General features: G+C 45.8%; 1 protein-coding gene and 1 long non-coding RNA gene across 6 annotated transcripts in view; one reads left to right on the top strand and one right to left on the bottom strand.

The window, feature by feature from the left end:
• LOC139176414 (uncharacterized) overlaps positions 1-16,495 on the top strand; it is a 544,804-nt gene that overhangs the window by 136,131 nt on the left and 392,178 nt on the right. For all 5 annotated transcript variants that reach the window (XR_011560878.1, XR_011560877.1, XR_011560876.1 and 2 more), the window contains one exon: positions 5,304-5,477. This is a non-coding gene — a long non-coding RNA (uncharacterized lncRNA). The remainder of the gene's footprint in view (positions 1-5,303; positions 5,478-16,495) is intronic.
• Positions 702-4,470, bottom strand: CXCR4 (C-X-C motif chemokine receptor 4). The gene is made up of 2 exons (XM_019973389.2): positions 4,315-4,470; positions 702-2,273 (listed from the first exon to the last, which is right to left on the bottom strand). The coding sequence occupies exons 1-2, from the start codon at positions 4,327-4,329 to the stop codon at positions 1,227-1,229; spliced, it is 1,062 nt and encodes a 353-aa protein (XP_019828948.1). The 5' UTR covers positions 4,330-4,470; the 3' UTR covers positions 702-1,226.

Here is a 16,495-nt window from a genome sequence, read left to right as displayed (position 1 = left end):
TGCAAGAGGGGTATTTTAGGCACGGTTAATTTTATGAAGAAAACATTCACTTTTGGCTTTATTTTCAATAACAGTTCAGTTGATTTATGACCAGGTGTTCTGGGGGACAACAGTGGGTAATGGTTAAGAGCAAGGGCTGGAAGGATGAATGGAGTCAGCTCCTGATATGTCCCCTTGAAAGTACATGTTATGGCAAGTCTCTAAACCTCAGTTTCCTCACCTGTCAAAAGGATGTGATGACATCCAGATTGAGAGGAGTAGGTGAGAAGAGCATACAATGCCGGGCTGGAACAGATCTGGAGTACACAAGGCGAGGATGCTAGTAAAATCTAAGATGTGGGATTGCATACCTTTCCTTTTTTATGTACATCTATCCTTCAGGAATGTTATCTTTCATAGGAATATGAACTGGTTGGATATTTCTAAAGTTGCATGAATTAAGAGTTACTGAAGTCACATTGGCTGGTTTGAAATATTTGTTGCTCTTACTATACTTTGACCAAGTCACTTAGGCTTTCAGTAGCTTGGTTTCATGCTCTACAAAATGTTAAGAGTCTAGCAGAGTTGTGATAAGCCTTAAGTAAAACATGACAACTAAATACCCAGGACAGATCTGACAGGTTATACATGTATCTATTATTGTTATTTTTGACTTCTGCCAGCCAAAGGAATGCCAATAGAAATTAGAACATAACATTAAGTAGGTTTATCATGTAGTTTTATTAACAACTTAATACAAGGCTGTACATTGTAGGTGTGGAAATTGATCCACTTCTGAAAACTGAAAAACCAGTATTTCCATATCACTTCAGGCTTTGGTTATAAATGCCATGTTCTACAGCAAAATCACATGGTATAACCAAAGAATTTAAGAACAGGAAAAAGAAAATGTTTCACTGGAATGGAGAGATCACTTATTTACAAATAGCTGAGAATCATTTCTAGCCTAAGTGATTTCACTATACACACTGGAATGTTCAGTTCCCTTTTCTACGGTCCTACAATGACACACAGCACTAAGAACTTGGGCACAGGTCCTGCGTAGACACTTATCAACATGAAACAAAATATTTATATAAATAAGTCAATTAAACCTCACAAAAACTAAACAAACACAAGAAAAAAATCCAACAGTCAATAAAAACTGTACAGTGTTGGTCAGTCTTTTACATCTGAAAAAATGTGTAACTTCAAAAAAAAGTTCTTTAATGTACAAAAGTCCAGTGTTAGCTGGAGTGAAAACTTGAAGATTCAGACTCGGTTGAGACAGAAGAATGTCCACCTCGCTTGCCCTTGGAGAGGATCTTCAGGCTGGACCCTCTGCTCACAGAGGTGAGTGCATGCTGGGCAGAGGTTTTAAATTTGGCCCCAAGGAAGGCATAGAGGATGGGATTCAGGCAGCAGTGAAAAAAAGCTAGGGCCTCGGTGATGGAAATCCACTTGTGCACAGTGCTCTCAAACTCACACCCTTGCTGGATGATTTCCAGAAGGATGAAGGAGTCGATGCTGATCCCAATGTAGTAGGGCAGCCAGCAGGCGAAGAAAGTCAGGATGAGGATAACTGTGGTCTTGAGGGCCTTGCGCTTCTGATAGCCTTTGGAGTGGGACAGCTTGGAGATGATAATGCAGTAGCAGGACAGGATGACGATACCAGGCAGGAGAAGGCCGACCACGATGTGCTGAAACTGAAACACCGCTAGCCACAGGTCGCTGGGATAGAAGCGATCACAGATGTACCTCTCATCCACCTCCTTGATGTCAGCAAAGATGAGATCAGGAATAGTCAACAGGACAGCAGGTAGCCAGACACCAACATAGACCACCTTTTCAGCCAGCAGCTTCCTTGGCTTCTGACTGTTGGTAGCATGGACGATAGCCAGGTACCGGTCCAGACTGATAAAGGCCAGGATGAGGACACTGCTGTAGAGGTTGACTGTGTAGATGACATGGACTGCCTTGCAGAGGAACTTCCCAAAGTACCAGTTTGCCACAGCATCGACTGCCCAGAAGGGAAGCGTGAGGACAAAGAGGAGGTCCGCCACAGACAGGTGCAGTCTGTACTTGTCCGTCATGCTTCTTAGTTTCTTCTGGTAACCCATGACCAGAATGACCAATCCGTTGCCCACTATGCCAGTCAGGAAGATGATGGAGTAGACAGTGGGCAGGAAGATCCGGTTGAAATGGGCATTTTCTTCCCGGAAGCAGGGTTCCTTCATGGAATCATAGTCACCCGAGCCCAAGTCATCCTCGGTGTAATTATCGGAAGTGAATATCTGAAAAACAGGCAAGGGAATAGACATTCACTTTCAAGTTCAGCAGGTATTCTCCAAGTTCAAAACAATGTTTCTGGTATTTAAAAAAAAGCAATTTGTAAAAACCAACTCAGTCCAGCTTTCTTCAGGAAATTCTGCTCCCACTAAAGTACCGGGGTAAAAAGCATAAGGAATTCTAGACTCCTGCGGATCTCCTCCCATCTTCCCCCACAGTCACTTCATTACATCCCTCTTTAGGAGAACCAATTACAAAACTCTTTGTTTAAAACAAAATGAAAACAAACAAACAAACAAACAAAACGGAGATGAGATTCTTTGGTTTCCAAAGTTACATCCTTGCTAACTCTTTTGCCCCGCCCACTGGAGAGAAGAAAAAACCTCCGGGGCAAAAAACCAAAACAAAACACAAAGGCGGCGTGGGAGCGTGGGTGGGAGTGGGGGAAGAATCTCGTGTTCTGAGGGGCTGGGATTAACTTTCGCAACGAAGATTCGCCAGGATAGGGAAGCCGGGAGGAAGAAGCACTGGGGGGTGTCTGTGAAAGGGCGGGGTGTCCCAAAGACTCTTATTCTAAGGCGTGAAGCACTGTTTTCTCCATGACCGTCTAAACACTTACCATTCTACACTTCAAGCAACACGTAGTGAGGAAGGAGAATGCGGCCTTGAATGAAGAGCTTTGGTGCTTGGGGGCAGGGGTGTCAGAAATTGGTAACCGCCCCGACCCCCGCCCATGGGCGCTCTTCAAGGGCTTGCGTTTCTTTGCCAAACCCCTGTCTATCACTTGGCGCGTCTGGGACGTTAGCGAGCACAGAATTTTAATGGGAGGGGAAAGTCACGGGGTCTACACCCGTGGTCCGCGCCCCAAGTTTCATTTCCTCACTCTTCCTAGTCGCTTCCCATCCCGCCAAGGATCCAGTAAAAGGGGTGGGAGGTCTGCAGTGGGAAGCCTCCGGGCGGAGGGCACGCTGGGGACAGGGTGGTCCAGCTCCGTCACTCCCCGCTGTCCACCAAGCCCACGCCTGCCGCCCGCCCACTGCGGTTGTTCCAGCGGTTTGGCCCAGCCGCACGCCAGGGGCAAGTACTGCTGGGTGCTGGGGAGAGGTTGGGCGGCTCCGCCGCGAGAGCCTTTGAATCGCGCGCCGCTGGGGGAAACGAAAAGCCTCCCTAGTAAGGGGTTTTCAAAAGGTTCCAGGAAACCACCGACGGTTGAATGGCGCAACTGGGCGCGGTGAGAGGCAAACCGTCTCCCCACTTGCACCTGCCCGTCTGCACCGCAACCACCGGCGGCCCAGGTGCCCCTCAAGCCCCTCATTCCACTCCCAGTCCCCGCCGCGCACACCTTGGGGTGCTGCTGCCCTGTGACCACTTACACTCCTTCAACTTCTGCACAACCCCAAAACTCCAGAACCCAGGAGCCCACTCGCGGCGCTGGCGACGCCCGCCAAGTCTCTCCCTCGATCCCAAGGCGCGCGGGCTGTTCCCGGTACCTCCCTGCTGCGACCAACACGCAGACAGCTCAACTGAGCGACAAGTACCCAGCCATTGGCACAACTCCGCGGGTAGCGGAGTTTAGTGAACACGCGCCCAGCGCCAAGAGTGGTTCTCCCTCTGATAACTCTGCCCGGGAGCACCACCCTCCACTTCCAAATTCAGATCGTGTTATTTGCTCCAAAAGAAACTCCCGCTCCCTCGAGGAAGAAAGCCACGGTCTCTGGCAGAGCACACATCTCTGCACTTTCCCACAGTGTTCTTCTGTTTGCAAACAGCGTGCAAAACCGGCGCGCACCGCAGAACTCAGGGGGAGATACATGCAACCATTGAAACGGTCGTCCCAATCTTTTCTCCTTCTACTTAGAAAAAGATTTCAGTCCAGCCTGCCTCACCCCTCCTATAGCCAAGCGCACGAAATCTCCTTTCTACAGCCTTTCTCCGGGGCACTGGCACCTGCAATATTCTGGGTGCTCCGGCCCACTCAGAGAGCGGTTGCACTGTAAATTCAGGTGTTGGCACGTTTAAGTAAAAACAGGTTGAAACTGGACTTACACGGATCCCTTCCATGGTAACCGCTTGCTCTCCAGCCGCGGGGGCTACCGGCTACTCAAGTCCTCAGGGTCACTTTGCTACCTGCTGCCACAGCCAACACACTGAAGTTTCTGGCCGAAGCCTGACTTTTATAAAAACACGCTCCGCGGACGGCGCATGCGCCGCCCGAGTGGGCGGGAGGGCAGGGCGGGGAGAAAGGGGGGTGGAGGAGAGGGGCAGACACGGGGGAGGGGGACGCGAGGGAGGGGCGGAGGGGTAGGCACTTGGGCAGCGTAAGCCTGCGAGGCCCTCAGCGGGTACCTTTAGCCCTACCTCGCGGTCACCTCGTGAGCCTTAAGCTGGGAAGCGCATCTTGGAGGCGTGTCCCAACTTGGGAAAGCAGGATGCGCTTGGAGATGGAAAGCGCGGGCGACTGACGCGCCCTGTGTGGCGCGTCTATCCTTGCTCACGTGGGTGGTATTGCTGACCCAGGAAAGCTACAGATGAAGACACTGAGGTCCAAAGAGGGGAAGTGACTTGCCGGAGAAACCCGACCAGTAGGCGGCAATGCTAGCAGTGGGTCCAATATCTTGAGTCCATTCCCTACTCTTTGAGCAGATGCAGTTCATTCAGAAAATGAAACAAGTAAAGATTCTTTCTTCAGAGCACAACAATATATAACTAGACATGCACATCCACTGTAATAGTGCTAGTCAGGTGTCGACAATCAGGAAACATTTTCAGGCGAAGGTCGGATGATTTGGCATAATTCTGGAGGGAGATTGTGATAGAAGTAGATGTGTGTTCCCAGGTAACCAGTTCGTGAACTTTTAAAAAAGTTGTGCTGTGTTATAAGAGATACTCAGCGAAGAGTACTTCCCTAACATGTCACCAGGTAGCTGCACAGATTCATTCATTCTCACAACACCCTGTAGGTGTTCTCATTACAGAGATGCATTTAGTCAATAGATATTTAGTGAGGGCTGACTGCATGCCACGCACTGTTCTAGGAGCTGGGGATACAGCGGTGAACCTGACAAGGCCCCCATGCGGAGGAAACAAGAAGCAGATCTGCAGAGATGAAATTCCAGGGTTGCCCGGAGATTACAAGCCTGACTCAAACCCAGATCTACTGGCCTCACATCCGCTGTCTGACCTAATGTGGAGAACAAGCATTGGCAACAGTAAGAAATTCGGTTGGAGAGCTGGGCAGGGTGGAATAAGGGTGGGGGCTGGACGCTTAAAGGTGTCTCAGATGGCTGGGGTTTGCAGTGGGCGCTCAGACAGTGCTTTCCAGTCTCGCGCCACTTCCCGCCCGCACACAGAGCCTGGATGGGGCGGGGACCCAGTGAGGGGCGGGGCCGATAAATAGTGAGGCAGGCGAGGGTGACTGCAGGAGTGAGTGACAGCGGGGACCGAGGTGTGAGTTTCTGCTGGCGACTGGCGGGAGCAGTGGTTGCGTTCGTTACCAGGAGGACCTCAGACACCTCCCACCCTGGGACCGTCGCCAGAAGAAGGCTTGCCCAGACTGGACCCTAAGCACCACTTCCTTTTCTTCCAGAGAAAATCTTTCCATCTGGAGATATTCCCGAGACAATGTGTGGACTGGGAATCATTTCTTCACAGAGCATGATTTTTGTCTTTTTTCTGAACCCATTCCCTAATATTTGCCAGTGAAGGTCCTCATCCACTGAAAGCTGATATTGGAGTTTCTCAGTTCAGTTCAGTCAGTTCAGTCGCTCAGTCGTGTCGGACTCTTTGTGACCCCATGAACTGCAGCAGGCCAGGCCTCCCTGTCCATCACCAACTCCGGAGTTCACTCAAACTCACAAACTGTCAATTTAGGTCACAATAATGATTGGACACAGTCAATCATAGTATTATGCAGGTTTAAAAAAAAAGTCTTAAAAGCACTTAAAATCATTAATAAAACATCAGTACCTTCACATTTTCATAAGCAAGGTAAGACAGGCATTCTATCTGCTGGAGGGCTGGAATTTCAGACAGGTTCCATGGCTTGATTTTCAAGAAGCTTGGTAGTGGCAGAATCAATGTTTTGACTCAGAATGTCAGCTGCATTGTACCTCAAACTCTTATCTTCACAGTGGTTAAAACCTGAAAAGCAGAATCTCCCAAACCCACTCAAAAAGAGGAGAGAGGATAAATCCAGAGTAAAATGATTTGCACATTAAATATTCATTGATTGTTTGCAGACAAAAGAAAGCTCCTATCCTTTATCTGAGAACTCCTTTAGATCCTTTTAGGTATATTGCTAGAAGGAAGAAGATAGTTAAGAGAACAATGAAACGCTATTTCATGACTGTCAACTTAGGAAAAAAAATTTCTTTCCAAAGATATTATTGGGTCTCAGGATTTGGTAAGACCAACTGTCTCTCGCTTGTGTCCTGGGGGAATGTGGGTTGGACCTCTTTGTGGAAAATGTTTTATATCCACTAGGAATCTTAGAACAGTAATTCTACCTCTAGAAACTTATCCTAAGGAAAGAGGATTTTGCAAAAAAAACAACAAAAAATATATTCACAGAGGCTTTATTTATAATAGTGAAATATCTGAACAGCCCTAAATGTCCACTGTTGGTGGAATAGTTGAGAAAATGTTGGTATATCCATATGTGAAATTCCATATGGCCATTGCAGATGATGTTTGCAAAGAACTTTTAATGATAGGGCAAATACTTGTGAAACATTAGGTGCAAAAAGCAGGATTCCAAACTGTGTATACAATGGGGTCTCAGTTAATTTAAAACTAGGAGAAGATTGAAAGAAAACAAAAATGTTTATAGGAGTTTTCATTGGGTGCAAAATTGTATTTGATTTTTAACTTTATTCCTTGCATTTTACTATGCTTTCCAAATTTCTTGTAATACACATGAAATATTTTCATATTCAGGAAAAAGTCAATATGATTTAAAAAAGAGAGACAATCCCTTCTTATATCTTTCTACTTCCTAAAGTATTTGTTAAATATGATAACTTTTTCTATGAGTTTCCTCTTCAAAGAATGGTCTTGCACCATTTTCCTCTGGGCCAATCCTTCCTGAACTGATTTTTATTTTAACTCTTTAATGTTCTTCAAAACAGAACAATACATAAAACTCAAACATTTTTTGAAGGCTTGGAATATGCAGCCAACCTCATGTAATCCCCTCAGCAACGCTGTAAGGCATATACCACCTCTTCTCCACTGGTAAGCAAACTTAAGTCCAGAGAGGGTGAGGAAATTGGCTGTAATCACATAGTTAGGATCTTCATGCAGTTTGTGCAGCAGCAAAGCCCAGGCTCTCTCCTCAACATCACAATGTGCCCTTTCTGACCGCGGATATTCACCCTCTGGAATTCCCTCCTCTGAAAGTCATTCAGCATTTACTTACATACAGCTTTGAGTGGCATCTTTATTTTTGACGTGTGAAAGCGTTAGAAATTGTTAGACGCTCTAACAGTCGTCTCTTTGCAACTCTTTGTGACCCCATGGACTGCAGCCTACCAGGCTCTTCTGTCCATAGAATTCTCCAGGAAAGAATACTGGAGTGGGCTGCCATTCCTTTCTCCAGGGATCTTCCCAACCCAGGGATTGAACCTGGGTCTCCTGCATTGCAGGCAGATTCTTAACCATCTGAACCACCAGGGGAGCCCCTTGTGTGACGTTATTCCATCTTAAAATGAGTGTATTTGTGTGACGTTATTCCATCTTAATCACAATAAACTGTGGAAAATTCTGAAAGAGATGGGAATACCAGACCACCTGACCTGCCTCTTGAGAAACCTGTATGCAGGTCAGGAAGCAACAGTTAGAACTGGACATGGAACAACAGACTGGTTCCAAATAGGAAAAGGAGTACGTCAAGGCTGTATATTGTCCCCCTGCTTATTTAACTTCTATGCAGAGTACATCATGAGAAATGCTGGGCTGGAAGAAGCACAAGCTGGAATCAAGATTGCCGGGAGAAATATCAATAACCTCAGATATGCAGATGACACCACCCTTATGGCAGAAAGTGAAGAGGAACTAAAGAGCCTCTTGATGAAAAAGGAGAGTGAAAAAGCTGGCTTAAAGCTCAACATTCAGAAAACTAAGATCATGACATCTGGTCCCATCACTTCATGGGAAATAGATGGGGAAACAGTGGAAAAAGTGTCAGACTTTATGTTTTTGGGCTCCAAAATCACTACAGATTGTGACTGCAGCCATGAAATTAAAAGATGCTTACTCCTTGGAAGGAAAGTTTTGACCAATCCAGATAGCATATTAAAAAGCAGAGATATTACTTTGTCAACAAAGGTCCATCTAGTCAAGGCTATGGTTTTTCCAGTGGTCATGTATGGATGTGAGAGTTGGACTGTGAAGAAAGCTGAGCGCCGAAGAATTGATGCTTTTGAACTGTGGTGTTGGAGAAGACTCTTGAGAGTCCCTTGGACTTCAAAGAGATCCAACCAGTCCTTCCTAAAGGAGATCAGTCCTGGGTGTTCATTGGAAGGACTGATGCTGAAGCTGAAACTCCAATACTTTGGCCACCTCATGCGAAGAGTTGACTCACTGGAAAAGATCCTGATGCTGGGAGGGATTGGGGGCAGGAGGAGAAGGGGACGACAGAGGATGAGATGGCTGGATGGCATCACCGACTCGATGGACATGAGTTTGAGTGAACTCTGGGAGTTGGTGATGGACAGGGAGGCCTGGCGTGCTGTGGATTAATGGGGTTGCAAAGAGTTGGACACAACTGAGCGACTGAACTGAACTGATTCCATCTTAAAATGAGTGTATAGCTTTTCTCTTCAGGCCCAAATAGTCTAGGTTCCTTAAAGTGAATGCTCAGATATCTTCTGTGCAGCTAGCCCACTGATGAACAAATGATGGGCTCTCTAATCTTTTTCTGAATCTTTGTTTAGTGAATTAATGACTTTCCTGTGTGGCTCTGGCAACAGAGCTAGGCCTAGGGGCTGTCGGCTTGGCAGGATCCCCAAGTTCTCAGGCTGGCTTTAGCCCAGGGAGTAACTGGTCTTGGCTGTGGTTTGGAGGGGATGCTTACAAATCCAGTAACACAGTGGCAAGCATTCTGCCACCTCCTGTTGCTTGCTCTGCAGCTGGTTGGTTTGTGTGTGAGTGTGTGTACACGTGTGTGTATCTGTGTGTGCATGACAGAAAGCTGTACTGTGTCCCCCAGTAGGTTCAGAGCCAGTTGGGGACAGAAAGCTGAGGGACAGAACTCCTCTGCCTCTGGCAGGAGGCAGCATCATTAAAGGGTTTCTGAAAGCACCAGGTCCCTCTGGCCCCTTGCTGGCTCCTGCCATGTCTCTGAAAAGAAAAATTGCCACTTTTAAAAAACATACAAACTTCCTTGATGGAAGTAGGAGATACTCAAAGATAATATTTTCCCAAGTAATTTTTAAAAAAGGAAGCTGTTTCTTAAGGGCCATGTAATTCTGGCAGAGGATTACAAATCTCAAAGTGACAGTGTTATCAAATGTCAGCAATTTCCAAGTTGATATTAGGTGGGAGAAGTGGCCTACCATCACAGTGCCACTGCACACAGCCCCTCTCCATCCCCAACTCCTTATGTCTCCAACACCTACAGGTGAAAAATGACTTTGGCAAATAAACAGAAGTCTCCCATCATTCAGCTATATCCAATTTAGGAAAATTATTACTGATTTTCTGGCTATATTTTTATCCCAAATCAAGTCATATCTTGAATTTCTAAAAGGTCTGATTTTGATAAAATGAGATTATTTGTGATTTCCATCAATTCTCTGTAGCAGTCAAGAACAATACACAGAGAAAAGCTAGACTGGTAAACAAACACAGCCAATTTAGAGTCACCCTGGTAAGTAATTTTAACAAAGCAGCTACTTAATCAACAGTGCAATGATCATTACTTGACTAATTTCACTGCCAGGAGGATGCATTACTAGCAAAGTTTGCTGGGCTCATGTGGCAGGTGCAGTGTGGCTTTCTGGATCAGAACAAACAATAAACAGACTCAGTCCTGTTACCTCAAAAATTATAGTGCCTCGTTGGGAAAGAGGGCACGACTTTAGGAAATAATTGAGTGAGCAAACTCTGTTCCCCATGGAAAAGGCTTGTCATTGTTTTCCTTAAACCAGTAATTTATTGGCAGTGACCTCATGCAGCTATATAACAAGAGGAGGCACCCAGAGCCCTGTGGACAGTCTGCTTTCTAAAGAGAATTATGCATCCATGGCAGAGCCAGGGTGCTTCCAGAAATGTGGTGGTCTGATCACCCATACAGATGGGCTCTGAAATCATTCTACCAAGAGTTTTATATTAGCAAAAGGACAGGATAGGAAATGTGTGTGTGTTTGTGTGTGTACAGAGGGAATGCACGCAGTGTTCTTGCATGAACAATTTCCTAAATCCAAAGCTATAATCAACCTGGCTACAAGTAGTATCCAGAGCTACTTGTAGGCCTAAGGCACCAGTGGCAAATTCTAAACACCTGCAGATATTGTAAATGAATTAGGCATTAGGGAGAGATGCGGACTGTGAAGAACTGGAGAGGGTACATACCCTATCCATAGCCATCATCCTTGATTACCCTATGAGAGAATTTGAGCCTTATCTTCCTTTTTTTTAAAAGAGAAGCTGAAAGTCCTGATTTTTTAAATGTGAAATCTCTCAACTTTAAAATGTTGATTCAAAACAAGCAAACCAACAAAAACTTTATAAACTTCCAGTTTACACTGGCCTAAGGTATTGGCACTAGGAATCAAAGGAAAAATTGGGGATTCGGACACTTGGGGGAATGGAATGGATACACACAAGGAAAACAGTGCCAAGTAGTCAGAACTGGCCTCAGAATCCTTTCTCAGTAGCCTCTGTGTCATAATTTGTCCATTTTTCCAAGACTGAAATCAATTACTTTGCATTTCCTGAGTTGTTTTTCCCTTGCAGCTCCCAGTGTACTCAGGTTAATATTTAGGACCCTGAAGAGAATTAACTTCTGTTTGGCTCTGTTTTTTTTCTCCTAAACCCTTCCCCACTCCCAGGCTCTCAGGCTTCTTGACTACCTTGATGCATGCATGCTGGGCTGTTATTCCTTTCAGCTTTGGGGGCAGATTTCTTCTGGAAGACGGGCCTTCCTTTCTCTGCTCTTTAAACAGGAGGACTGACAGTAGAAGGAAGGATGGCCAGATGGACAGTGAAGCTTAGTGGTTCGGAGCACAGGACTTTGAAACCAACTCCTATAGATTCTTGAGTGCTAACTTCACATCTTTTCCAGCTCCACATGCAGGAGCATCACAGTCGAGCAAGCTGTTTCCTTAGCTGTAATAGGCGGATAACAAGAGCATTTCCATTTTTGGATTGTTGGCTGGGCTAAATTGGCAAATGCGTGTAAAGTCTTTCTCACTGTGTGGGGCACCTATTAAGTCCTTAATAAATATTAGCTGTTATTATTACTGTATAGACTTATTTCTCAGCTATTGAAATGTCTTTCTTGTCACTGGAGGCCTTTGATTAACTGGGAAAATGGCTTTCTCCACCATTACCCACAGAAGTGAGGTAAAGGGAAATAGAGCCTTCAATAAAGTGTGAAACATTCCTACTTCTAATTGTGGGGCAGAAGAGAGACATGTGATGGAGGAAGGAAAGAGAAGTCATAAAGTTTCTCGTATGTGCCTTGAAAGCCCCCTCCTGAGTTACAGAGACTCAGATTTGGGGTTGGGAACCCATTTGGTCTTCTCTCCAAGGGGCTCCTTCTATAACCATATAGGGTAGTCTCATCTTGAACACTCCTGGGAATGGACAGCCCATTACTCAGAAAGGGAGCCCATTTACTGACGGGTGAGCCTGATCACTGGACAGCCCTTTTTCCTAGGCACCCACCTGCCCAATTTTCCATCTACTGGGTCTAATTTAGCCAGAGCTCAGCTGGATGAGATGCCACAGGAGGAAGCCAAAGAGAGCAGCAGCCAAAACCATCCTAGGGCTAAAGCAAAACCTGCTTGCCCTTCCTGAGACACTTATTTCTGCAGCCGCAGGGATGAGTCTAATGAGAGGCCTCTTTGTTCCATTAGCAAGTTTGACAGCGGAACTGGGCCAGGTTAGGGTTTCTTTTCATAAAGCAAAGTATCTCCAAACATTGAAGATTTGGGGATTAAGTGACTCAAAAGATTTAGTGCTAGACTTTTTAAGGCCTCCCGAGACTTTCTGATGTACTCGACAAAAGAAAACGTGGGAAAGCCGTTCGTTCATCAAGGGTGAGATTAACCCCATTTTAGCTTAGTAATACATTAGGGGAAAGCCAGGTGAAAATGAATACTTAAAAAATTGTCTGAAGATCCATGCCTAAATGGGTTTCTTTTTAGCAGGTGCTGATGGCTGCCTAGAGAAAACCTTGCTTTCTCATCTAGCTGCCCCTCAAACTCCTCCCTTTCAATCAAAAATCTCAGGGCATTTCCTGGAATCTCTGTCAACTGAGGATGGCTCTGTGGTGAAGCGATTTCTTTTTAAATGGAAGGAACGAAATCATTTTCAGAGTTATTTAAAAATATCAGGGTGGTATGTTTCAGATATTTCATGTTTTTCCACTCATTGATCCCTGTGGTTAACCAGTTTGGGCATTATCCTCTGGGCTGTGATTACTCAGGCCACATTGCCAAGTGCAGCCCTTCTTGTCTCTGATAGCTGCGAAGGGGTAGCTCCTCAGAGGGAGCAGCCACCAAACATCCCGAGTCTGCCCCATGATCCCTTTGTGGTTCGGAAATCAGCTCACATGCAGGTAGCTTATTCGTTGTTTGGGGTCAGAGGAGAATGACCTCTTTGGTGACACTCTGAACAACTGTGAACAACTTGGATGAATCCTTTCCACAAATAGCTCCCCATTTGCACATCCAGGTTGCTGAGAACTTTATCTTTGATGATAAATGAGAGGGCATTCCAGCCCCATCTTCAAGCTTCCCGCTAAAGTGATTTCAGTTAGGCTCCTCAGGACTGGGTAGGATTTTTCTTTTCTGCCAAGTAAATTTTCACTTCAGGGTTAGGGTTCTGGAAGGCTGGTTACATTTTGGAGGGGAAGATTTTTTTCTGATTCCTTTTCTTGCCACCCCATATGGGGTGTGCTGAGGTTTTTTGTCATACTTTGGCAATTGGCTAGGCTAAAAAAAGAGCCACCTTCACACCTTCAACCAAAGACCCTCCCCTAACTTCTCTCTTACGCCTACACTGACATACACTCACACCCACACACCATCATAGCCAAGCACCCCAAAAACCTGTGTTATCCAGCATTTCTGAATTTTTTGATGTCTCAGAAGCAACTCCTTTCCCTCTTCTCTGTTGTGCCTGCCCTGTGTCCCAGCATCAATTCTAGAAAGGGACAGGCTTGCTCCGGGCACTGCCATGAATTTCTATCTGAGCTTCTGCTTAAAAGTTCAAGTGCTGCTTAAAAGTTCAAGGGTCACTAGGCAGCCTGGTAGGTCCCAGGTAGGTAAAGACTGTCTCTACCTTTTTATGCTAAACATTAACATTTGATTGGCCCTCCTTCCAGGTACATCCCACAAGAAATCTCTGGCCTTATCCTTAAAAGTCTGACTGTAGAGAAGATATTTTTCCTGCCCATTTTCCACCAGCCTAGAGGGTTTTGTTGAACTTTGCTAACTTTCTAAAGTTTGTCCTGTGAAACAAGAAGTTGTTTTCCTAATATTAAAAAAATACACGATTAAGTATTAACATATTTTTTCCATTTGTACGCTTTGTTTTCTCCTCGAAAATTCCTGCTTTACCCCCACCTTAAGTCAGAGAAAATCATTTAGAATACCCTCCTCTCCTGACCTGCAGGAGACCGCATGTGATCTGTGGTCTCTGGCCCATGTCTTTGAGTCCTCCGTGAACAGAATGAGCTGTCTCAAATGAATTCTACAGAAGAAAGAGCTGAAAATGGGGGTGTGTGAGGCATCCATAAGAGTCAGAAATGGACAAAAATAAACCAATACAGTCAGAATTTCTCTCCCCTGCTCCCCGTCCTACTTTGTAGTGAGTATAGAGTTCTCCTCTTTTGTCTCAGCAGCAGAGGAAGTGGGTTTTACTGCATGAGCTCTCCCTTCCATCTGTCGCTTGGGGCAGAGGTGTATACACACGTGTCTGTGTTTCTTCGCTGGTCGGAGGCAGCGTTGTGGGTCCCATGATCCCCCTGACCCCGAGTCCCCTTCCAGAGTTTTCACAGAAGCTGAGGCAACCAAAGAATGCCAGGTGTGCCTGTCTGGTGACGAACACCCCCTTTCCCCACCGTGAGAGGACTTCAGAGGGTCCCTGGGGTGCTGCTACTCCAGTCCTCCCTGAGAAGACCTGGCTTCGGGAGGTGAAGATTGTGAAGAGCTAAAAGGAGTTCTACCCATTTGTCCACTCATCCCCCCTATTTGTCTCATATTTGCGAAGATGATGAAGTATCAAATAGCAGGCTGTGTCCTGGAAGCTGGAGGGGATGGGTCTCCCTGGGTGTGACAGGGGTTTAAGGAACTAATGGAAAGGTGAGTGGAGACCACATGGAATGTCCCTGACAGACAAAATGCTTTGTGGACTCTAAAGTGCCAGACGACTTTCAGGGTGTAGCTATTATGTTATCCACTTACCTTGCACCACTGATACAGGACCATACTGGCTCATGAATGACAATACTTAGTAAACTACAAATGATACTAATTAGAAGTTAATTATTGTAGAGATAAGATATTTTAATTAACTTTAGATGGAATGTACCAGGAAGGCCAGTTTCTCCCCGTTCAGGTTTCATACATCACAGGAACCAAGTTTCTACCTGGAGACCCCAGCCCTGCTGTGAGGGGATAGGGGAGCGAACAGGATGATAGAGTCTGCCCCTGGGATCAAATCAAGATTGCTGTAAGTCCTCTCATGGTGCAAATACGTTTCTTCAGTTCTTCTCCCCTTTCAGATCTGGAACAGACTCTCACGCTGCCAGGGTCTGTTCCATAGCATTTTTAATTTTTCCATTTCTTTATTTTTCTTAAATTAATTTTTTTTGGAGTATAGATGCTATACAATGTTGTGATAGTTTCTACTATACAGCAAAATGCATCATCCATCCATATATATATACACATATCTCCTCCCTTTGGGACTTCCTTCCCATTCAGGTCACCACAGTGCATTAAGTAGAGTCCCTGTGCTGTACAGTATATTCTCATTTTTATGATTTCCCCTCCCCCCTCCCCCCCCACTACCCCCTCCACCCCGCCCCCCACCCCCCCTCCACCAACTCTGCTTAGTGGATTCTCTTCCTACTCTCTGGCCCCTTCTGAGCTCCTTTCTTCTATTGCTGAAGCCTCTTCAGTGCCTGTTTCCTTCCCTTCTTTCTTCTTTCCAACCCCACTTTCTTCCTTCTTTCCTTCTTGTCACAAACTTCTGTGAGTGCCTGTGATGTGCACAGCCCTTCTAGGCAATGGGATAGAAACTAGATAAATAGCATATTTATCTAGGGCTTCCCTGGTGGCTCAGACGGTAAAGAATATACCTGCAATGCGGGAGATGTGGATTCGATCCCTGGGTTGGGAAGATCCCCTGGAGGAGGGCATGGCAACCCACTCTAATATTCTTACCTGAAGAATCTCCACCAACAGAGGAGGCTGGTGGGCTATAGTCCACGGGGTTGCAAAGAGTCGGACACGACTGAGTGACTAAACACAGCACAAATAGCATATAATCCTTGGTCTCAAGACTCTTAAGTCCAGCATGAGAGATAATACAGACACAGAGATAAATGTGACACAAGCCAGAGCAGAATGGACAGTGTAAGTGAAGTAGAAACAAAGTCCAGCAGAGGAGGATGTCTTTTACCCAGGAGATATATCTAGAGTGGGTAGGATTTTAACTTGGATGGAGTTGGGCAGGAAGGAGGACATTCAGGTTGAAATGAGAAAGCTTAAACAAAATGTTGGAGCCAGAAACAAAGATCAGCCAGTCTGATTGGAATGTAGGTTGGTATTCCCTCTGGAGAGGCACACTGAGGCTAGATCATGCTGCTGCTGCTGCTAAGTCGATTCAGTCGTGTCCGACTCTGTGCGACCTCCTAGACGGCGGCCCACCAGGCTCCCCCGTCCCTGGGATTCTCCAGGCAAGAACACTGGAGTGGGTTGCCATTTCCTTCTCCAATGCATGAAAGGGAAAAGTGAAAGTGAAGTCGCTCAGTTGTGTCTGACTCTTCTCGACC

The sequence above is a fragment of the Bos indicus genome, chromosome 2 (assembly GCF_029378745.1).
Source record: "Bos indicus isolate NIAB-ARS_2022 breed Sahiwal x Tharparkar chromosome 2, NIAB-ARS_B.indTharparkar_mat_pri_1.0, whole genome shotgun sequence".
Classification (NCBI taxonomy): Eukaryota; Metazoa; Chordata; class Mammalia; order Artiodactyla; family Bovidae; genus Bos; species Bos indicus.
This window is presented reverse-complemented; position numbering and strand designations above follow the sequence as displayed.